Source organism: Takifugu rubripes, chromosome 15 (genome assembly GCF_901000725.2).
Source record: "Takifugu rubripes chromosome 15, fTakRub1.2, whole genome shotgun sequence".
Classification (NCBI taxonomy): domain Eukaryota; kingdom Metazoa; phylum Chordata; class Actinopteri; order Tetraodontiformes; family Tetraodontidae; genus Takifugu; species Takifugu rubripes.
Window position 1 is genome coordinate 7,391,429 of NC_042299.1, and position 20,191 is coordinate 7,411,619.

The 20,191-nt window shown below is 42.6% G+C and overlaps 6 protein-coding genes and 8 non-coding genes across 15 annotated transcripts; 3 read left to right on the plus strand and 11 right to left on the minus strand.

Annotated features, from left to right (window-relative positions):
• Positions 1-212: 212 nt before the first annotated feature.
• Positions 213-6,815, plus strand: apbb3 (amyloid beta (A4) precursor protein-binding, family B, member 3). Of its 2 annotated transcripts, XM_011611261.2 has the most exons (13): positions 213-948; positions 2,503-2,666; positions 2,785-2,843; positions 2,923-2,971; positions 3,248-3,397; positions 3,477-3,604; positions 3,799-3,804; positions 3,943-4,057; positions 4,301-4,382; positions 4,460-4,543; positions 4,637-4,752; positions 4,832-5,011; positions 5,102-6,815. In XM_011611261.2, exons 1-13 carry the CDS (start codon positions 843-845, stop codon positions 5,378-5,380), a joined length of 1,518 nt encoding a protein of 505 aa, XP_011609563.2. In that variant the 5' UTR covers positions 213-842; the 3' UTR covers positions 5,381-6,815. The 2 variants fall into 2 exon arrangements, with proteins under 2 accessions (XP_011609563.2, XP_029704700.1); XM_029848840.1 differs by lacking the exon at positions 3,799-3,804.
• Positions 6,816-7,353: 538 nt separating this feature from the next.
• Positions 7,354-9,639, plus strand: LOC105417454 (cysteine-rich and transmembrane domain-containing protein 1-like). The gene is made up of 5 exons (XM_011611206.2): positions 7,354-7,507; positions 8,202-8,310; positions 8,576-8,613; positions 8,919-9,084; positions 9,184-9,639. The coding sequence occupies exons 2-5, from the start codon at positions 8,241-8,243 to the stop codon at positions 9,324-9,326; spliced, it is 417 nt and encodes a 138-aa protein (XP_011609508.1). The 5' UTR covers positions 7,354-7,507; positions 8,202-8,240; the 3' UTR covers positions 9,327-9,639.
• A 184-nt stretch (positions 9,640-9,823) lies between these two features.
• LOC101075392 (histone H2A type 1-H) lies at positions 9,824-10,295 on the plus strand. Its single transcript, XM_003970850.3, has one exon. The coding sequence runs from the start codon at positions 9,870-9,872 to the stop codon at positions 10,242-10,244; it is 375 nt and encodes a 124-aa protein (XP_003970899.1). The 5' UTR covers positions 9,824-9,869; the 3' UTR covers positions 10,245-10,295.
• A 349-nt stretch (positions 10,296-10,644) lies between these two features.
• LOC101062923 (histone H3-like) lies at positions 10,645-11,439 on the minus strand. The gene has a single exon (XM_011611207.2). The coding sequence runs from the start codon at positions 11,184-11,186 to the stop codon at positions 10,776-10,778; it is 411 nt and encodes a 136-aa protein (XP_011609509.1). The 5' UTR covers positions 11,187-11,439; the 3' UTR covers positions 10,645-10,775.
• A 226-nt stretch (positions 11,440-11,665) lies between these two features.
• Positions 11,666-12,393, minus strand: LOC105416191 (histone H1-like). The gene has a single exon (XM_011611209.2). It carries the CDS (start codon positions 12,355-12,357, stop codon positions 11,746-11,748), a length of 612 nt encoding a protein of 203 aa, XP_011609511.1. The 5' UTR covers positions 12,358-12,393; the 3' UTR covers positions 11,666-11,745.
• A 1,043-nt stretch (positions 12,394-13,436) lies between these two features.
• LOC101063148 (histone H2B type 1-A-like) lies at positions 13,437-13,845 on the minus strand. Its single transcript, XM_011611208.2, has one exon. It carries the CDS (start codon positions 13,836-13,838, stop codon positions 13,470-13,472), a length of 369 nt encoding a protein of 122 aa, XP_011609510.1. The 5' UTR covers positions 13,839-13,845; the 3' UTR covers positions 13,437-13,469.
• Positions 13,846-15,019: 1,174 nt separating this feature from the next.
• Positions 15,020-15,092, minus strand: trnav-aac (transfer RNA valine (anticodon AAC)). Its single transcript has one exon. It is a non-coding gene; the product is annotated as a tRNA-Val (tRNA).
• Positions 15,093-16,394: 1,302 nt separating this feature from the next.
• On the minus strand, positions 16,395-16,467 carry trnav-aac (transfer RNA valine (anticodon AAC)). Its single transcript has one exon. It is a non-coding gene; the product is annotated as a tRNA-Val (tRNA).
• Positions 16,468-17,492: 1,025 nt separating this feature from the next.
• Positions 17,493-17,565, minus strand: trnav-aac (transfer RNA valine (anticodon AAC)). Its single transcript has one exon. It is a non-coding gene; the product is annotated as a tRNA-Val (tRNA).
• Positions 17,566-17,665: 100 nt separating this feature from the next.
• On the minus strand, positions 17,666-17,738 carry trnav-cac (transfer RNA valine (anticodon CAC)). Its single transcript has one exon. It is a non-coding gene; the product is annotated as a tRNA-Val (tRNA).
• An 852-nt stretch (positions 17,739-18,590) lies between these two features.
• On the minus strand, positions 18,591-18,663 carry trnav-aac (transfer RNA valine (anticodon AAC)). Its single transcript has one exon. It is a non-coding gene; the product is annotated as a tRNA-Val (tRNA).
• A 273-nt stretch (positions 18,664-18,936) lies between these two features.
• On the minus strand, positions 18,937-19,009 carry trnav-aac (transfer RNA valine (anticodon AAC)). The gene has a single exon. It is a non-coding gene; the product is annotated as a tRNA-Val (tRNA).
• Positions 19,010-19,295: 286 nt separating this feature from the next.
• Positions 19,296-19,368, minus strand: trnav-aac (transfer RNA valine (anticodon AAC)). Its single transcript has one exon. It is a non-coding gene; the product is annotated as a tRNA-Val (tRNA).
• Positions 19,369-19,654: 286 nt separating this feature from the next.
• On the minus strand, positions 19,655-19,727 carry trnav-cac (transfer RNA valine (anticodon CAC)). Its single transcript has one exon. It is a non-coding gene; the product is annotated as a tRNA-Val (tRNA).
• Between the last annotated feature and the right edge of the window lie 464 nt (positions 19,728-20,191).

Genomic DNA, 20,191 nt, shown 5'->3' on the forward strand with positions numbered 1-20,191 from the left:
AAAAGGTATCTTTAGTTGGCAAACATTTTAGTTGTTACTTTTATGCCTGGTAGGTTTAAATACTTCATTTTTTGTGTTGCGTTTACAAAATCCGTCTATTTTGCGTGAACTACATTTTTTAACTGATTTGTATCCCTTTACTTTGTAGGAGTAATGGTGAATATCCGGTCTGCTTCTCAATCCTCTTTTCCGGGACACGTGGCCCCAGTGTCATACGATGACGTCAATTGGCTGTCATGTGGCCTCCGTAGCGCATCAGGTAAACAGTACATAAAAACGTAAACAACCAATTAATAGAAATGTGATAAAATAGAGCAACTAGTCAGATTGTCAAAATAAAGTGATAGATAGATAGATAGATAGATAGATAGATAGATAGATAGATAGATAGATAGATAGATAGATAGATAGATATCGTGTTTCATTTTATCTTATTTTATATATTGTGGTTTGAAACAAAGTCCTACTCAATGGTATTCTTTTTTTTAAAGTGAAGGTCAAGTGAGACAATCACGCAGGGATGGGTGGTGACGTCAGCAGGGAGGAGGAGAGAAAGTGATAGAGGGTAGGGAGGGTGGAACAGGAGGTGGAAAGCAGCATCCTCCACCAGACAGGAGAGAGGAGGGAAGAACAAGAGGAGAGAGAGAAAGAAACACCGGGACAGAAATCAAACAAAGAAGAAGAGAAAGAAGAAGACTGATGGTGTCGTCTGAGAAAGCAACAGAAGGAGGGAAAAGAGGCACTGACACAGGCAGACAGACAGGAAGAAAGACAGGCAAGAGGAGGCTTTAATATCTGTCATCTGGGCCTGTGTGTGCCTGTGTGCGCGTGTATCTGTGTGTATGTGTGTATTGGAGGGTGATCAGCTGGTTGGACCGCACACACTGGAAGGTGGAGCCATGATGGGCAAGGATTACATGTTGGCCATCCTTATACTCAACTATGATGGTGAGACACACGCACACACACACACACACACACACACACACACACACACACACACACACACACTGGTTACTGTAATCCCACAGGTATTCTAGCACATCTGTGTAAAACTGCAATCTGCTGTTTACGTGTTTACTCCGAACGCTGCTGAACAGCTGCACATGCAAGCACGTAGAAACAGTTGGAGCTGCTCTAATTTCCTGGTGACCTAGTCTGATCTGGCCGGTTGCTCCCGGACCATCACACACTCCTCACCCATCCGGCCGTTTCTTTGCCTCAGACGAGATAATGGGACTATAAAGCTGATTTGGTTCATGTCGTTCCTCTGAAAATGGAGGTCTAAATCATTCATTGAACTATTTGCGGTAAAACTCTTTCCCTTCGCGTGGTTTATGTGGTTGCCATGGTAATGTGATGTACCAGAGCAGAAAGAAGAACGGCATCATAAACTTAGAAGGCATCAGAAAAGTGTGGCATCAGCCTTTTGGAAAAGAAGTAAGGAGGACATTGTTGGGTGTCTTCCTCAGCTTTAACATTCCCCTTGGTTTACAGAACCAGTTCCTTCCAGTCTAAGATGGTTAGGAGGATACAGTGTCCCAGGACACATTAGTTTTGACTTTAGGCTGTAAACTGCATTGAATATGAGGCCAGAGTTGTTCTTTCCCACACTGAGCAGTGCCGTATTGAGCGATCATCATCTGTAAGCTGATATAACTGCATTTCCTTGGGATGTGGTTGAACCAAACTTTCAAAAGCAGCGCTGCACCGTTGGGGTTTTAAGACCAAACACCATAAATCAAAGCCTGGAAAAACTGACAGGTAAAAGGACCGATTCACTGCTGGGACCTCTGAGTCAGATCTAAAAGTAGTTTGTTCAGCTTTATTGATTGGCAAGCCCCTCCTCCGATCTACCTCCTGTCATATCGTTGTCTCTCAGTCAGCTGGGTCAGCAGTTACGTTTCATTAATTATTCAAACAGTCCCTAGTTTCTTTTCCTGAGAAGCATTTTGAGTCCGTGTGTGCTGGACAGTCTATACAAGGTGGACCATGTGCAGTGAGCAATGGCCCCGCTCACCAAAAGACCCCTGAAGGTTGCCTGTTTCCATGAAGATGCTGCAGACAGGCACGGATGCATGGAGTAAAATGGGGTCAATTTTTTGTTTTCATGAGTCAGTTCTGAATTTAAGTTTAGAATTTTAATAGAAATGACATTTTTGATCCAATCAGATCATCTCTTCTGAACTTAAGGTGATATCTGATTGGGAAAATGCTGTTTATGGGTTTATTTAGTACACCACTGTAAATCAGCAAGATCTTTAGTTTCAGGGTACATTCTTTAAGAAACTGCCTTTGCTGAGCATTTACATATGTGTTGTGTTCAGTATCTGCTGATGTTAGCATGCTAAAATACTATCCGTGATTGTTGTTTACTTATGAAGTGAAGTGCTTATATTCTGTCCTCATCTGCTCTATTTGTCGATGTTTAATTTGCCATATATTTTGATTCAAACAAAGAAAAAAATCAGAAACACTCAAACATGTTTTCTTTGCCGGAAGACAACATCTGGGCGGACCAGAACCTGTTGCTGGATCCAGACCTACCGTCGGGTTGGAGGACTATTAAAGACTCAACTGGAACATACTACTGGCATGTTCCAACTGGTACCACCCAGTGGCAGCACCCCAGCCTGAGTGGGACACCACAGCTGCTGGACACACAAGTGAGACCGGAATTAGAAAAAGAATTTGGTCTCAACCGGTGGTTGACTCTGGCTGAGTCTGTCAGTCTAATGTGTCTCCTTCTTCTTCTGCTTCTTTTGCTTTCGTGCTGTATATCAGCTGGAAGAGGCTGGACAACACAGCTGCAAAAGAGAAACAGAAACACCACCTGAGGCCAGGTATTACCCCCCAACACACAGACACACACGCCCCTACAGACACACTTGAGGATGTGTCTAATCTTTTCTTCCCTTTCAGGTCTTCATGGTATGAAGATTACCTCACCAACCATGATCCAGACACCAAGGTAGCCACAACACCAATATAACAACAGTAAAGATGAAAATAAAACAATGATGAAAATAATAGGTTATGATAGCAAATTTTACTTTTATCCATCCCTTCGCTAATCTTCTCTAATCTCTCTCCCCTTGCTTATTTTGACCTCTGTGGACCACCGTTTTATGCAGCATTAATCTGATTTAATCTCACTCTCGGTGCCTGTCTCGCTGTGTCCTGGATTCGTTTAGCCACCCAACAACTCACTGACCTCTGCTGTTCTGTCTACCTGTCTGTCTGCCAGTGCTTTTCTGTGCGTTCTCTGGGCTGGCTGGAGGTGGAAGAGGAGGACCTGTCTCCCGGTCGTAGCAGCCTCGCGGTCAGTAACGTCATCCAACAGCTGTCTCACTGCAGTAGCCCCGACCAGAGAGAGAGGCCGGGAGCGTGGGGAGAGGTGAGGTCACAAATCTCCTCCAAACGCTCTGAAATAAAGGGTGTTTTATTTGAAATAATTGCTCCTCATGTGTCTGCAGGGTCGTGAGATGATGCTAGTTCTGAAGAAAGACACTCTGACCCTATTGGACCCTTTAGACCACACTCTGCTGCACTGCCAGCCGATCATAAACATCCGTGTGTGGGGCGTGGGCTGCAACAGTGGCAGGTAAGCTAAGAGGATATATTTATCATGTGCCTGGAAAACCATGCTTAGCCACTGAGCTAAGCTAGGCTGATAGCACTTATTCACTGCCTCGTTGTGGCACATTGTGATAAAATCATTCTCACCTTCCATTTCTTTCCTGTCCGTCTGCACTAACACTGACTTTCTCTATCTTTGACACGCACCCATGTGGGCAGGGACAGGTAAACCTCTACCACTTCACACCCAGAGCTGCACTCATCTCATTAGAAATACGTCAGGGTCATTTATTCATCTAACGTGCTGATGGGATACCCACTGGCCCAACAAAATGAGCTATGTGATATTTGTGATGCATTCAGGGACTTTGCCTTTGTGGCGGGGGATAAGGACAGCTGTGTGTTGAAGTGTCACGTGTTTCGCTGTAATGCGCCAGCCAAAGCCATCGCCATGGCGCTGCATGAGATGTGCTCCAAGGTGATTCATTCTATACCTCCACCTTCTTTATTAGCTGTTAGCATGCTAATGCATTCATTGTTTCTGTTTCTGATTTCCTTGTCCCGATTTGTGCGTTTGTTTTAAGTATTGTCAGATAGTGAAAACAACGCCCTCTATTGGACATCAAGTTAAATAACAATGCAAACTCTGGCATCGTCTTGATTGACAGTACATTGCCACTATAAGTTGTTTCTTGATATTTCTTGATATGTTTTTTCATAGATGATGTCAGAAAAATCCCTGAAGAGGCCGTCGCGCTCCCTGACCATGGAGAGCATCTCACCTGAAGACCTACCCAGACAAGGTGACTATCCCTTGACTGTGATACCTGGATTTATCTGATTGGCTCCATGCTGATTCCACCTCTTTGTTGTGTCTTAGTTGAGTTCCTGGACGCGGTTCGGCAGAATGTCCACAAGTTCCAGGTCCAGTATATCGGAAACCTTCCGGTGTCCCGAGCGATGGGTAGGAAACGGGTCGCACCTTGTCGAACTGATTAAACCAATGAATCCCAATGGAAACCACCAGTTAGGGGTTTAATGGTGGTCATGTGTGCAGGGATGGAGGTACTAAATCGAGCAATAGAAAGCATCATGAACTCCACAGATAGAGATGAGTGGGAGCCGACTGTCATCCATGTCACCGACAACGTCCTGTCACTTTGGAGGGGACAGGTAACCTTCTCACGCTCTCAAGGGCTCTCATCTGGTTCCCTTCTTATTCTCCATCTCCCCTCTGATTGTTTGTTCACAGGAGGGGGAGGAGCCTTTTTGGGAATGCCAGGTACGCTTTCTCACCTTTCTGGGTGTCGGCCATGACAGTCACACCTTCGCTGTGATTGTGGATGGCGGCACACAACAGTTTGAGTGTCACGTGTTTTGGTGTGAGCCCGATGCTGGAAATTTGTCTGAAGCTGTCCAGGCCGCCTGCATGGTGAGTTCAACATCAAGGATGGAATCAAAGCAAATGTAGAGCCAATATCACCCCCTCCAAATGAGTAACTTGTAACTTTATCCTCTTCAGGTCAAGTATCAGAAGTGTCTGGTGGCTCAGACTCCTCCTCCAAGGACCAAGTCATGGCGTATGAACTCGTCAAAGGTCAAACGGGCCAACTCCATGGATGCTGTCACCTTCCCGCCCCTCACGTCCCATCACCACGGGTTGAGCAGCAGCCCCACAGGGACACAGAGGGTCGCCAAGGGCAACGGTGGCAGCAGCAGCAGCAGTAGCAACAGCAATGTGAGGAAGGGGATGATGGCATTTTTTGAAACTTTCCGGAATAAACAGGCAGCCACCTCCTAATGAGATGGGGGAGCAGAGCATCAGAGACTAATATGTGTCCAACGACACAGTGACGGCTTCTCGACACAAGGCTGGACTCTGACACCGTGCCTCCTGTTTATTGGACCACAATTTACCTGACTGACCTCACTTTTCTGTGACACTCATCTTGCTAGTGTAGCTTAGCAGTGTTGTTGCTAGCAGCCCCAGCACAGGCAGAAAAACGCAAACCATTCAGGCCTTAGGGCACCGAAGGCATCATCCCAGTCAGCTAGACTAATCACTAGATAATTTAGCTAAATTTTGACCAGACAACTGACAAAAAAGAAGCTTACTTAAGACTCAGGATAATCAGGGGTCAGTTATAGATTTGGTCAGAAGTATATTCCAATTGAATGTTATATATTTAGCCCGACATCCCTTAAATGTCCCTAAATTGCCTGTAGAGATGACATAGAGAGCTTTCGTGCAAAATCCATATGTCCGCTTCAAGCTTCACGCGTAGAGAAATTCCAAAGCTGCAGTGTGTGTTTCTGTCCCCAGGAGGACACGTGTGCAAGAAGAAAAGAAACAAACGAGGGACATTTACTGTATTGACTTCTTTTCTTACAAGTTTGTGCATAGTTGCAGCTTTTCTACTACTTACAAGACGGTGTCTGCCTGAGTCTGCAGGTCTCTGATTATTGTTTTTACACGTCTCTAGACTTTCTCGGTGCTCCGATCATCTGGGTACCCCCTGGGTTTCTTTTTAGCACTTGTTTTCCTGAAGAATTTGCTTCTGATTGATCATGTGATTCTCTGGATCTCATCACTATCGACTCCTAATCACATCACCAGCACAAGATTGTAGCATTCATACCCAGAATAATTCTGCTTCTGTTTTATATGATGGGAGGATGACAAGAACCGGTGGCCATTTTTATTTTGATCAGCCAATGGAAGCAGAAGGAAAAGTGTATTTTCCAAAAGCAACAAAGTGGAATGAATAAGGTTTCTGACCTCAGGCAGTAAACTCTTTAAATACCTCTTGTAATAGTCAGTAAACAACCAGAATTATTTCTACTTTTCCGTCCTTTTATCCGAAAGCTGGAAACGCTCGCATGTTGGACACTAATCCAAGCATGAAAGGTTAAAAATATCTGGAAACGTATCCAGGCGCATCCACCATTAAAGGAGAGCTTCCTTTTTTAATTTTCTTCCCGAATGCAGTTGATGCAGACGTCACTATGTCTCTTATACACAACAGCAAGCAGAAACAGGGACGAGCAGAAGCACGAGTAGATTCAGGCTTTAGCGCGTTTGATGTCAGTAGGAAGGTCCAAATGTTAATCCAAAACCCTCCCAGAATTCTTTGCAAAAACTGTTCCTGTGATGAATCCTGTCCTCCGCTTCTTTCTTTGGCACAACAAAAAACTGATGATGTCATGTACCAACAATAAAGAAATCTATATACTGGTGTACTTCTGTGGATTTTAACATGATAACATGGTGTTACCGCCAATAACACGCCTCAGATGTGTCTTTGATGTCAGCTTTTTTTTATCCTCCAGAGGTCACCTTGCTTGCATTAGTGGTCAAATCAGTTCTTGAGGTTGTCAAAAAAAGAAAGATGACCCTAAAACCCTGTGTGTGATGTTTTAAACCACCGTGTTGTTTAGATTTGCTTATTCCGTACTGGTTTTAGTGTAAACCCTGGAGGCCAAGCCACCCTCGCCGCCTGTCTTATGCACCTGCCAGGTTCAGGTGAGCTGCACGATTCTCCTGTTCACAAAATGGTTGAAGATCAATCTGACATCAAGTCCAAACAGGCCTGATTTGGAGATGAAAATTAAACACTGAAACAATGATTCGGTAACAAAAGCAATTTAATGGAAGCAAATGATTTGAAAGACTTACTTCTGGCTTTCCTTGACTTTTGTTTGTCGGTAGAAAGAAATTTGGATATGTGTGTGTTTGTTTGCAAGAGAGAGAGAGAGAGAGAGAGGGGGAGGGAGAGAGAGAGAGAGGGAGGGAGACAGGGAGAGTTCTGACATCATTCCGTCTTTTTTTGCTGTTTCTGTGCACTTCATCAATCCATCGTCTTTAAGCTGAACGACTGCTGAACTGAAGAAATAGACGCAATTTTTGGAACTTGATTGCTACCAGAAGGTTTGTATGTATGTGTGTTTGTGTGTGTGTGTGCGTTATGTATGATTTACCAATAAAATGCAGCTTTATTCAGATTTGAATATTATTTGAAATCTAAGGACAGAAATTAGTAGGAAGGAATTCTTTCACTTACTTCAATTGTTAATGGATCTCAAAACTTCAAATTTGTGGTTAAATAGTTAGTTTGCCAAATTCTGTATGTGAATAATTTAAATCTGCCTCAGTGAAGAGTCGGATCTAATATTTATTTAAGTGTTTTGAATTATTCGCCAATCCATGAAAACAAAGGATCTGTTTATTCTGTGTTTGCTGCCAGGGACATTATAGGATGATCTCAATATTTTCAATGAATTTCGACTGCATGTTCTAAATTCCACAGGTTTGAAATCTGAGTGTCTTTTGTTATGAGAAACTGTCTCCTTGTTTTTTGTCTCCATATATGTGAACTGTTTGTTTATGCTGACGCTCACAGGTTTAACTGGAAACAAAACATGCTTCTTTCCTCGTTGTCATGGAACCTAACAGATTAGATTACAGCTGTTATGGAGGCAGCTGACCAGATATTAGACAGAATGCTGAGGGGACATTTATCCGAATGGCAAATGACCAAGAAAAAATGTTATAAGAGCTGTGCAACAGAACTAAATCTTTGTTTCTATGTCAATGAAATCAGAAATTGATTAATTTATTCCAGTATCAAAATCTGCTACTGTGATTGAGTTCATCCATCCAGATGAGTGATCTACCCCCTCCATATGTTCCTTCAGTCTTCGGTGGCCCCTCGACATACAGCTATCCCTCAGGTTGGTCTGTAGTTTGTAGCATTTTTATTAGTCAAAAAATCCCACTAGGACTCGATTAAGTTTCACGACTCAAAGAAGCTTGGGATATTTGGAGCAAATAAAATTATGGCAGGGAAGCAACAGCATGGTAACTGTAAATCCTACTGCTGCAAAATGTTGTATCATACTTAAAATTTAAAATTGGGGAATTGTGACCATCTAGAACTACTTTACACTCCATTGTCACCCTGTGTTTATGTGACCATGTGACCTAATGCCTCTACAGATGGAAATGCTCCAACCATTCCCGGCTCAATGTACCAGGTACCCATCATGCACTGCGTCACCAGATAATAAAGCTAATGAACACCACATTGTTCTGATAAATGTAGTGCAGAAACACTGACACAACACTGTCAGTTGGCATTGGCCTTTTGAATAAGAAAGTTTCATATCTTGTTTTTTTTTTAATTATCTGAAGCAAAAGGAGTTTCTGGCATTCATTCACAAACATTATTCCCTCAAAATTCCTCTTCTGAATTTCTCCCAAAAAAGCTTGATTAAATAGATGCGATCTACCTTGCAACCATGTTACTATGTTACCATGAGCACCCCATCTTGTTTGATAGTCTTACCCTCAGACGTATGAAGGGGAACACATCTACCAGGGGCCCCCGAGGCCCCCAGAAGCCTACTTGACTCAGCCCCCCTACCAAGGCTACTGCAGTGGACAACCTGGAGCTACTTTCTCATGGGACGGCCCTAAAACATATGGAAACACGCCCAAACAGCCAGGTGGGGCACACATGCTTTAACTGTCTTGTAAAAATGTAAAAATAATGACTTTACATTTATTGTGAACCTGCTTCTGGGTTTCTGTCTTGCCTCTGATAGTGTTCATGACGGACCAGCCTCTGGATGATGCTGGCAGGGGGGGCAGCAGCAGTGGTCAAGGCGTGGGTCAATCAATTTTGGCAGCATGTTCGGCAACCATGTGTTGTTGCTGCCTTTGGAACATGCTGAGTCAGTACCTTTGAGTAGCTGGACAACCAAAGACAAAATTCGCTTTACAACAGATGAAACCAACAGTATATAATAGGATGAAAAGTTGTCTAGTTGATCAAGATGATTGTCTGTCTTTCGGCATATGTTTCAATATTCTACGAAGAGCTGGTTGATCTTCCTCAATCAATTAAAATTGGTTTTAACTTAAAATGTGTAATAAATGCCTGATTAATCCCTGTATCAGATTAAATCATTGTAACAATATGAATTGCTTTGTTTTGACATTGAGTCACAATATTTACTATGAAAACTAACGAGATATTAAAGAGCCAAAACTTGAATTAATTACTAAGCGTTTTTGCTGCGTTTATTTTGAAGCTTACTGACTTGCCTTTTAACCTCTTACTCTGAAAATCTCAGAAAAAACACAACACAGGAAGCCCTGGTATGGTGTTAACTGATTGGTGGATTGTAGTTCCGAACAAAGCGTCCAATGAGCGAGCAGCACTAAACCTATATAACCTCGTTGTCCTCCAAAATGTTAGTTAGTCATCTCGCTAAACCGAAATTTCAACATGTCTGGTCGTGGTAAAGGAGCCGGTAAAGCAAGAGCCAAGGCGAAGACCCGGTCTTCACGAGCTGGTCTTCAGTTTCCAGTCGGTCGTGTTCATCGACTGCTGAGGAAGGGGAACTACGCGGAACGAGTTGGCGCAGGGGCTCCCGTATACTTGGCCGCCGTCCTTGAATATCTGACTGCCGAGATTCTGGAGTTGGCCGGTAACGCTGCCCGCGACAACAAGAAAACTAGAATCATCCCGCGTCACTTGCAGTTGGCGGTCCGAAATGACGAGGAGCTGAACAAGTTGCTGGGCAAAGTCACTATCGCTCAGGGTGGCGTTCTGCCCAACATCCAAGCCGTTCTGCTCCCCAAGAAGACCGAGAAGAAGTAAACACCCGAAACCTGGATCGATATCTCCAAAACGGCTCTTTTAAGAGCCACACACATCCCCTATAGAGCATTATAACTTATAATTGGATAATATACTTGGTTAGTTACATAGTATAACGCTCATGTAACTCTTATAAAACGCTGCAGCCCTGTATGGGGCGGTATCCTGAAAATGCTGCGACGATGGTCTACTGGCGGCTCGGGGCGTGTCTCCTTGATGACCAGGTTTGCGGCCGGTTACGTCATCGTTTCAAATCTCGCGCCATACCGTCGGAGTTACGCGCCAGCGGTGACTAAAGGGTGATTGATTTGCCTGGAAAAATTTCTGCACCGAAGATTTACAAAAAAACACAGCCTCTACCTCAGCATACTAAGACTGCCTGAGTAAAATACTATCCATATAAAACTGACCGTATACTGTTTATTAAACTTTACACACTGGTGGGTAGTACAATATTGAACACATGACTGCTGTTCAGAAACATTTAGGTGGCTCTTAAAAGAGCCGTTGGTTGTGTAGAGGGCGCTTGTTTTAAGCTCTCTCCCCACGGATGCGGCGGGCCAGCTGGATATCTTTAGGCATGATGGTGACTCTCTTGGCGTGGATAGCGCACAGGTTTGTATCTTCGAACAACCCGACGAGGTAAGCCTCACTTGACTCCTGGAGAGCCATCACAGCCGAACTCTGGAAGCGGAGGTCTGTTTTGAAATCTTGGGCGATCTCCCTGACCAGACGCTGGAAGGGCAGCTTGCGGATCAGCAGTTCGGTGGACTTCTGGTAACGACGGATTTCTCTGAGCGCTACTGTTCCAGGCCTGTAACGGTGAGGCTTCTTCACACCGCCGGTGGCGGGAGCGCTCTTCCTGGCTGCCTTAGTGGCCAGCTGCTTCCTCGGAGCCTTTCCTCCTGTGGATTTACGGGCTGTCTGCTTGGTTCTAGCCATTGATGCTCAATTCTTCTGTTCACAAATCACTATGCCGAGACAGAGCAGGCAGCCTGCTTATAAACACACCGCCAGCGCAAGCCAAATCCTCATTGGTCCCGAAAGAGGGCCGGAGGGCTGAAATCGGATCAACCATTGGATAGAGTAAGATTCAAATTTTAAACACTCCTGCCGTCGTCTAACGGCCCCGTAAGAAGACAAAAAAAAAAACAACCAAAACGAACCGGATATTTCACGGGTTTTGGACTGCCTTTCAATAAAGTTATCGACATACAATAATTTAATTACCCTATATTTAATCTTATAAATGAAGTGCATGTATTTTCACGTACTGTCAGAATGCTCGCTTCAGGCATGACTAAAATGTTCAAAAACTGCTTTCTTCTGGGTTAGTATTTTAGTCTATGATGGTACATCACAAGAACTCCTAGCCCCATTTTATTTTCATTATATTGTATAAATTTCATTGTAAGTCGTGGTTAACGTTTGGAAAAAGTCTTTAGTGAAAGTTGTGGTGGCTCTTAAAAGAGCCTTTGGTGCACTAAGGTGCTGATCAAATTTATTTTTTTGACTTCTTGGCTGCTGTTTTTTTCACAGGCTTCTTGGCAGCCTTTTTAGCTGGCGCTTTCTTGGCGGGCTTCTTAGCTGGAGATTTTTTGGGAGCCTTCTTTGGTGATGGCTTGGCCTTGGCAACTGCCTTTTTCGGGGATGCCTTTTTGACTGCGGTCTTCTTGGCTGCAGTTTTCTTCACAGCGGTCTTTTTGGCTGCTGCCTTTTTCGCGGGGGCTTTAGACTTAGAGACTGGCTTCTTGACCTTGACGGGAGACTTCCTAACTACCTTCTTAACGTTCTTCGCAGGCTCCGTCTTGGCCAGCTTAAATGAACCAGAAGCGCCCGTTCCTTTCACCTGGACAACAGAGCCATTACTCACCAGCCTTGCTAAAGTCAAATTAATTCGCTTGTTCGCTTTCAGAAGGTCTACACCCCGAGTGCTCAGATTCTTTTTGATGACCGTCACAGACGTTCCCTTGCGGTCCTTAGACTCGGCCAAGACGATGAGGATGAGCTTAGGAAGGGGCACGGCATCCTTCTTGCGCGGAGCTGAAGCCTTCTTCTTGGCCACTTTCGCCGGTGCGGGTGCTGCTGCTGCTGCGGGAGCTTCTTCTGCCATGTTAGTCGTGGATTTGAATAATCGCGTCAAGGGAAGGCGGGATTTATAAAGCACATGAGAACCGTGGAGAGTGAACCCATCCTGCCGCCTCGGTCACATGCCGACAGAGTTGTGTTTTCTCCTCCGCAATTTGGGCACAAAATTGTCCCCCAAATTACTTTTACAACGTATTTTTCGTTCAGATCGTGAAAACACTATCATCACTTCCAGAGGACAGCTTGACTGGAGCCAAGGAGGGGTTTAATGGATCCCAGCGAGCTTCAAACCTCCGTCTCACATGGTTGATTCGTGCCTCTCGCATCAGATTCTCTCCAACTTTTGCGTTTTAAAATGTTCAAAATGCTCAAAACCAGAATTTTTCAGTGGTTTTCCCATTAGAAGAGACGTATGGCAGTAGGAAAATGCAATAATTGTGGCAGTGTGGCAGTTTATTTAACTTTAAAATACGAGGTTTTCAACGAAAGTAAACACAAGAAAGTGCCGGCGCGTCGGGCGGCTCCTGTTGTTTCGTCATAAGAAATTAATGAACCCACCTGTACTTTATATTAAAATCTAACAGATCATATTACAATATATCTAGGCTCAAATATGCTTTTTCTCATGAGTATGTTTTCAGGAGGTATTGAACGAACAGCCACTGTGGTCAGTAAAATATTGTATTGGGAGTTAGGATACGAAGCTGATAGAAGTCTGAAATGTCAAGAGGTTTATTACAACTTGCAAAGTTTTGCATAAACCATTAGGTTAATAAATTTGACATCCATGCGAGCTTATTAGGGTGACATTCACACGAGCATGTCTATGACATTAAACTTGCAAGTGAGGAGTCCTTTTACTCAGCGTTCAAGATTCGAACAATTTATTTTCGTCAATGCGACGAACGACGGTCTTGACGTAAAACAAACTTTACTTCCTAAGCTCAAAATGAACCTATTTTAGTTTTAATTTTCATTACCCAGTTAATTGTATATTGTATAAGCTTTATAGTCTCAATTCACAAAACGTAGTGTGTCACATTTCTGACGGGATTAAACTCCAAATTCGGGAGAGCAACCCTCAGAAGCAGTGGGTGGTCCTGAAAAGGAACGTTGTATTGCTGGACTTGGATTCGATTACTTAGAACTTGTGTACTTAGTCACTGCCTTGGTGCCCTCAGACACGGCGTGCTTAGCCAATTCCCCGGGGAGAAGCAGGCGGACAGCGGTCTGGATCTCCCTAGAGGAGATGGTCGATCGCTTGTTGTAGTGAGCCAGGCGGGAAGCCTCTGACGCGATGCGTTCGAAGATGTCTTTAACAAATGAGTTCATGATGCTCATCGCTTTTGAAGAGATTCCGGTGTCAGGGTGGACCTGCTTTAGGACCTTGTACACGTCAATGGCGTAGCTCTCCTTCCTTGGTCTTCTCTTCTTCCTAGCAGGCTTCGTCGACTTTGCGACAGCTTTCTTAGAGCCCTTTTTGGATATCTTGACTTGTTCAACCATGTTGTCAATCAATGTGTATACAGTGATCCCTCGTTTATCGCGGGAGTTGCGTTCCAAAAATAACACGCGAAAAGTGAAATCCGTGAAGTAGTCAGCTTTATTTTTTATTATTATTTTACAATGCAATACTGAACTATAGAATGAAACCAAAAATCAAAACCTGTTTTAAAGCCCAAAATTTGTTTAAAACAATAATTTTAATCTAGTAATACAAGGTTGGAAACATTGTCACTGGCGTATTTCCCAGTCCCAGCTGTGCCTCTTCGTCCTGGCTCCGCTCCGCTGGAGCGTCTGTTTCTACTGAAGGCGCAGGAGTCTTTCTCCGAGAGAAGAACATTGTTATGGGTAGTTGTTGGCGCTCTTTCTTTTTCTGAGCAAGAAGATTTTTATAAACGGATATGCCACCTTCGATTATATTTGAGAACTGCAATGAACGACTCGCAAAAAAATCCGCGAAGCAGCGAAGCCGTGAAAGATGAAACGCGATATAGCGAGGGATCACTGTATATCAAATTGTACAGGAGGGCATATTTAAACTTGCTCATGCAAATTATGATGTGCTGTTGCTCAATAATGATTGGACTATTCAACTACGGAGGATCATCCATTTTGGCGCGTTAATAACTGATTGCGAAAGTAACTTTTTTTTCTTGTTCACTTTTGTTGTGCGCTAAAATTCAATTCTTCAATTTTTAAAACAACTCTTCTCTAATCGCAACATTGGCAGTTTGTCTTTATGCGTATATAGAAGAAAATTAATGGAATCATACATTTTTGAAAGATAATTCGAATTATTCCAACATTTCAAACAAGATGAGGTAATCCTTTATTTGTCCAATGACGTGGAATTCTTCAGTTTTGCAGCAAGAAGAAAGGAAGAGCATTAAATCCACATTTGGATTAAATACGCAACTGTACAGTGAAACTTTATTTTAAGGAAAAACGCAATTGTTGCGTTGGTTGTTGAGTACTGAGAGGGATAAAAGGTTGACACAGAGTGCGCTTGTGGTACTGACAGTCTTCCTTGTCGAATGCTCACATATATGGCTTGCGCACAATAAATGCAGATATCACGAAAACTTTACGATCTACTGTTATTACGGGTTAGATAACAGCTAAAGATGTGTATCGCTAAACCGTTCGATGATAAAAGGATTTATAAAGTGGAGAAAACGAACAATTGTTTACACCCGGTTTCGAACCGGGGACCTTCTGCGTGTTAGGCAGACGTGATAACCACTACACTATGGAAACTTCGTGCCGACTTGCTGGATCTTGTGAGTAGGGATGGCAAGAAATGAAATTATGACTGAAGAATACAAAGGGGCGAAGCTGTTGACACAGAGTGAGGTTCTTGTATTGACAGTCTTACTTGTCGCATGCTCGCAAATATGACTTGCGGACAATAACAGCAGATATCAGGAAAACATAACGATATCCGTGAATACGGGTTTATAGATAGTGGATCGTGCTTGAAGAGATTTCTCCTCTGTAAACCATCACCTGATCGTGGTGGCGTTTGCGTATATAACAGCTACATCTGTGTATCTCTAAAACAGATCGATTGTAAAGGTCTTCAAAAACTGTTTGTTTGAAAATAATTTTTTAGTTTAAAATCGGACAAAATTTAACAAATACTTTTGTTTCCACCCGTTTTCAAAATAGTGACCTTCTGCGTGTGAGGCAGACGTGATAACCACTACACTATGGAAACTTGCTGACACCTGAGTTGATCGTGCTAGCAGAGATGCCTCCTCTGTGAACCATCACCTAATCATGGCAGAGGAGTTTGCGTACATAAATGAGCCTGGGAGCTATGCTGTCCGGGGCATTTTGCCCCTGGTAGGGTCTCCCAAGGCAGATTGGTCCAAAATAAAGGCTCAGACAAAGAATGGTTCATAAAACCGCAGGAGGAGCATGAAGGGTCCGGTGCAGTGTGGATTGAGCGGCGGAACAAGGCGGGGAGCGCTGGTGCTGGCAGTAATCCTTATACCTGATGGTGGAGTACAGACGTGAGGGAAGCTGTGAGGCTGAAGAAAATGATCTACAGGTCATAGCTTGTCTGTGGGTCTCCGGAAGCAGCTGACCGGGACAGGTTGGCGAAGCCGGCTGCAGCCAAGACGGTTTAATCAGACCAAATTATGAAAATCATGATGTTTCCCTCTGTTTTCGAAACGGGGACCTTCTGCGTGTTAGGCAGACGTGATAACCACTACGCTATGGAAACTTGCTGACACCCGAGTGGATCGTGCTAGCAGAGATTTCTCCTCTGTAAACCATCAATAAATCGTTGTGGAGGTGTTTGCCTACATAACAGCTAAAGATGTGTATCGCGAAACCATTTGATGATAAAAGGATTTACAAACGGGAGAAAAAAGACCAATGTTTCCACTTGGTATAGAACATGGGATATTTTGCGTGTTAGGCAGACGTGATAACCACTACACTATGGAAACTTGAAGCTGACTGAGTAGATCTTGCTAGCACAGGTTCAAAAAATACAATGATAAATATGTTTGAAACTTATTTTTTAGGATAAAATTTAACAAATACTTTTGTTTCCACCCGTTTTCGAAACGGGGACCTTCTGCATGTTAGGCAGACGTGATAACCACTACACTATGGAAACTTGAAGCCAACTGAGTAGATCTTGCTAGCACAGGTTCAAAAAATACAATGATAACTATGTTTGAAACTTATTCTTTAGGATAAAATTTAACAAATACTTTTGTTTCCACCCGTTTTCAAAACGGGGACCTTCTGCGTGTGAGGCAGACGTGATAACCACTACACTATGGAAACTTGCTCACATATGAGTTGATCGTGCTAGCAGATATTTCTCCTCTGTGAACCATCACCAAATCATGGCAGAGGAGTTTGCGTACATAAATGAGCCTGGGAGCTATGCTGTCCGGGGCATTTTGCCCCTGGTAGAGTCTCCCAAGGCAGATTGGTCCAAAATGAAGGCTCAGACAAAGAATGGTTCATAAAACCGCGGGAGGAGCAACAATATGTTTGAAACTTATTTTTTAGTTTAAAATCTGACCAAATTAAAAAAAATATACACCTTTGTTTCCACGTGTTTTCAAAACGGGGACCTTCTGCGTATGAGGCAGACGTGATAACCACTACACTATGGAAACTTGAAGCCAGCTGAGTAGATCTTGCTAGCAGAGACTCAAAAAATACAATTATTAATATGTTTGAAATGTTATTTTTATGTATAAAATCGGACAAAATTTAACAAACACTTGTTTCCACCCATTTTCGAAACAGGGACCTTCTGCGTGTTAGGCAGACGTGATAACCACTACGCTATGGAAACTTGCTGACACCCGAGTGGATCGTGCTAGCAGAGATTTCTCCTCTGTAAACCATCAATAAATCGTTGTGGAGGTGTTTGCATACATAACAGCTAAAGATGTGTATCGCGAAACCATTTGATGATAAAAGGATTTACAAACGGGAGAAAAAAGACCAATGTTTCCACTTGGTATAGAACATGGGTTATTTTGCGTGTTAGGCAGACGTGATAACCACTACACTATGGAAACTTGAAGCTGACTGAGTAGATCTTGCTAGCACAGGTTCAAAAAATACAATGATAAATATGTTTGAAACTTATTTTTTAGGATAAAATTTAACAAATACTTTTGTTTCCACCCGTTTTCGAAACGGGGACCTTCTGCATGTTAGGCAGACGTGATAACCACTACACTATGGAAACTTGAAGCCAACTGAGTAGATCTTGCTAGCACAGGTTCGAAAAATACAATGATAAATATGTTTGAAACTTATTTTTTAGGATAAAATTTAACAAATACTTTTTTTTCCACCCGTTTTCAAAACGGGGACCTTCTGCGTGTGAGGCAGACGTGATAACCACTACACTATGGAAACTTGCTCACATATGAGTTGATCGTGCTAGCAGAGATTTCTCCTCTGTGAACCATCACCAAATCATGGCAGAGGAGTTTGCGTACATAAATGAGCCTGGGAGCTATGCTGTCCGGGGCATTTTGCCCCTGGTAGGGTCTCCCAAGGCAGATTGGTCCAAAATGAAGGCTCAGACAAAGAATGGTTCATAAAACCGCGGGAGGAGCAACAATATGTTTGAAACTTATTTTTTAGTTTAAAATCTGACCAAATTTAAAAAAATATACACCTTTGTTTCCACGTGTTTTCGAAACGGGGACCTTCTGCGTATGAGGCAGACGTGATAACCACTACACTATGGAAACTTGAAGCCAGCTGAGTAGATCTTGCTGGCAGAGACTCAAAAAATACAATTATTAATATGTTTGAAATGTTATTTTTATGTATAAAATCGGACAAAATTTAACAAACACTTGTTTCCACCCGTTTTCGAAACAGGGACCTTCTGCGTGTTAGGCAGACGTGATAACCACTACGCTATGGAAACTTGCTGACACCCGAGTGGATCGTGCTAGCAGAGATTTCTCCTCTGTAAACCATCAATAAATCGTTGTGGAGGTGTTTGCCTACATAACAGCTAAAGATGTGTATCGCGAAACCATTTGATGATAAAAGGATTTACAAACGGGAGAAAAAAGACCAATGTTTCCACTTGGTATAGAACATGGGATATTTTGCGTGTTAGGCAGACGTGATAACCACTACACTATGGAAACTTGAAGCTGACTGAGTAGATCTTGCTAGCACAGGTTCAAAAAATACAATTATAAATATGTTTGAAACTTATTTTTTAGGATAAAATTTAACAAATACTTTTGTTTCCACCCGTTTTCGAAACGGGGACCTTCTGCGTGTTAGGCAGACGTGATAACCACTACACTATGGAAACTTGAAGCCGACTGAGTAGATCTTGCTAGCACAGGTTCAAAAAATACAAAGATAAATATGTTTGAAACTTATTCTTTAGGATAAAATTTAACAAATACTTTTGTTTCCACCCATTTTCGAAACGGGGACCTTCTGCGTGTTAGGCAGACGTGATAACCACTACACTATGGAAACTTGAAGCCGAGTGAGTAGATCTTGCTAGCACAGGTTCGAAAAATACAATGATAAATATGTTTGAAACTTATTTTTTAGGATAAAATTTAACAAATACTTTTGTTTCCACCCGTTTTCGAAACGGGGACCTTCTGCGTGTTAGGCAGACGTGATAACCACTACACTATGGAAACTTGAAGCCGACTGAGTAGATCTTGCTAGTGCAGATTCAAAAAATACATTGATTAATATGTCTGAAACTTATTTTTTTTTGGACAAAATTGGACAAAATTTAACAAATACTTTTGTTTCCACCTGTTTTCGAAACAGGGACCTTCTGCGTGTTAGGCAGGACGTGATAACCACTACACTATGGAAACTTGAAGCCGAGTGAGTAGATCTTGCTAGCACAGGTTCGAAAAATACAATGATAAATATGTTTGAAACTTATTTTTTAGGATAAAATTTAACAAATACTTTTGTTTCCACCCGTTTTCGAAACGGGGACCTTCTGCGTGTTAGGCAGACGTGATAACCACTACACTATGGAAACTTGAAGCCGACTGAGTAGATCTTGCTAGTGCAGATTCAAAAAATACATTGATTAATATGTCTGAAACTTATTTTTTTTTGGATAAAATTGGACAAAATTTAACAAATACTTTTGTTTCCACCTGTTTTCGAAACAGGGACCTTCTGCGTGTTAGGCAGGACGTGATAACCACTACACTATGGAAACTTGAAGCCGAGTGAGTAGATCTTGCTAGCACAGGTTCGAAAAATAAAATGATAAATATGTTTGAAACTTATTTTTTAGGATAAAATTTAACAAATACTTTTTTTTCCACCCGTTTTCAAAACGGGGACCTTCTGCGTGTGAGGCAGACGTGATAACCACTACACTATGGAAACTTGCTCACATATGAGTTGATCGTGCTAGCAGAGATTTCTCCTCTGTGAACCATCACCAAATCATGGCAGAGGAGTTTGCGTACATAAATGAGCCTGGGAGCTATGCTGTCCGGGGCATTTTGCCCCTGGTAGGGTCTCCCAAGGCAGATTGGTCCAAAATGAAGGCTCAGACAAAGAATGGTTCATAAAACCGCGGGAGGAGCAACAATATGTTTGAAACTTATTTTTTAGTTTAAAATCTGACCAAATTTTAAAAAATACACCTTTGTTTCCACCTGTTTTCAAAACAGGGACCTTCTGCGTGTGAGGCAGATGTGATAACCACTACACTATGGAAACTAGAAGCCAACTGAGTAGATCTTGCTAGCACAGGTTCAAAAAATACAAAGATAAATATGTTTGAAACTTATTCTTTAGGATAAAATTTAACAAATACTTTTGTTTCCACCCGTTTTCGAAATGGG

Excerpts from the sequence above, each read along its gene's own strand:
- apbb3 (XM_011611261.2), top strand. The coding sequence starts at position 843 with ATGTGTGTATTGGAGGGTGATCAGCTGGTTGGACCGCACACACTGGAA. Across the intron at positions 2,844-2,922 it reads GAAACACCACCTGAGGCCAG|GTCTTCATGGTATGAAGATT; the intron begins GTATTACCCCCC and ends CTTCCCTTTCAG. Across the intron at positions 3,398-3,476 it reads GGCCGGGAGCGTGGGGAGAG|GGTCGTGAGATGATGCTAGT; the intron begins GTGAGGTCACAA and ends ATGTGTCTGCAG.
- LOC105417454 (XM_011611206.2), top strand. The coding sequence starts at position 8,241 with ATGAGTGATCTACCCCCTCCATATGTTCCTTCAGTCTTCGGTGGCCCC. Across the intron at positions 8,614-8,918 it reads TTCCCGGCTCAATGTACCAG|TCTTACCCTCAGACGTATGA; the intron begins GTACCCATCATG and ends CTTGTTTGATAG. Across the intron at positions 9,085-9,183 it reads AAACACGCCCAAACAGCCAG|TGTTCATGACGGACCAGCCT; the intron begins GTGGGGCACACA and ends TGCCTCTGATAG.
- LOC101075392 (XM_003970850.3), top strand. The coding sequence starts at position 9,870 with ATGTCTGGTCGTGGTAAAGGAGCCGGTAAAGCAAGAGCCAAGGCGAAG.
- LOC101062923 (XM_011611207.2), bottom strand. The coding sequence starts at position 11,186 with ATGGCTAGAACCAAGCAGACAGCCCGTAAATCCACAGGAGGAAAGGCT.
- LOC105416191 (XM_011611209.2), bottom strand. The coding sequence starts at position 12,357 with ATGGCAGAAGAAGCTCCCGCAGCAGCAGCAGCACCCGCACCGGCGAAA.
- LOC101063148 (XM_011611208.2), bottom strand. The coding sequence starts at position 13,838 with ATGGTTGAACAAGTCAAGATATCCAAAAAGGGCTCTAAGAAAGCTGTC.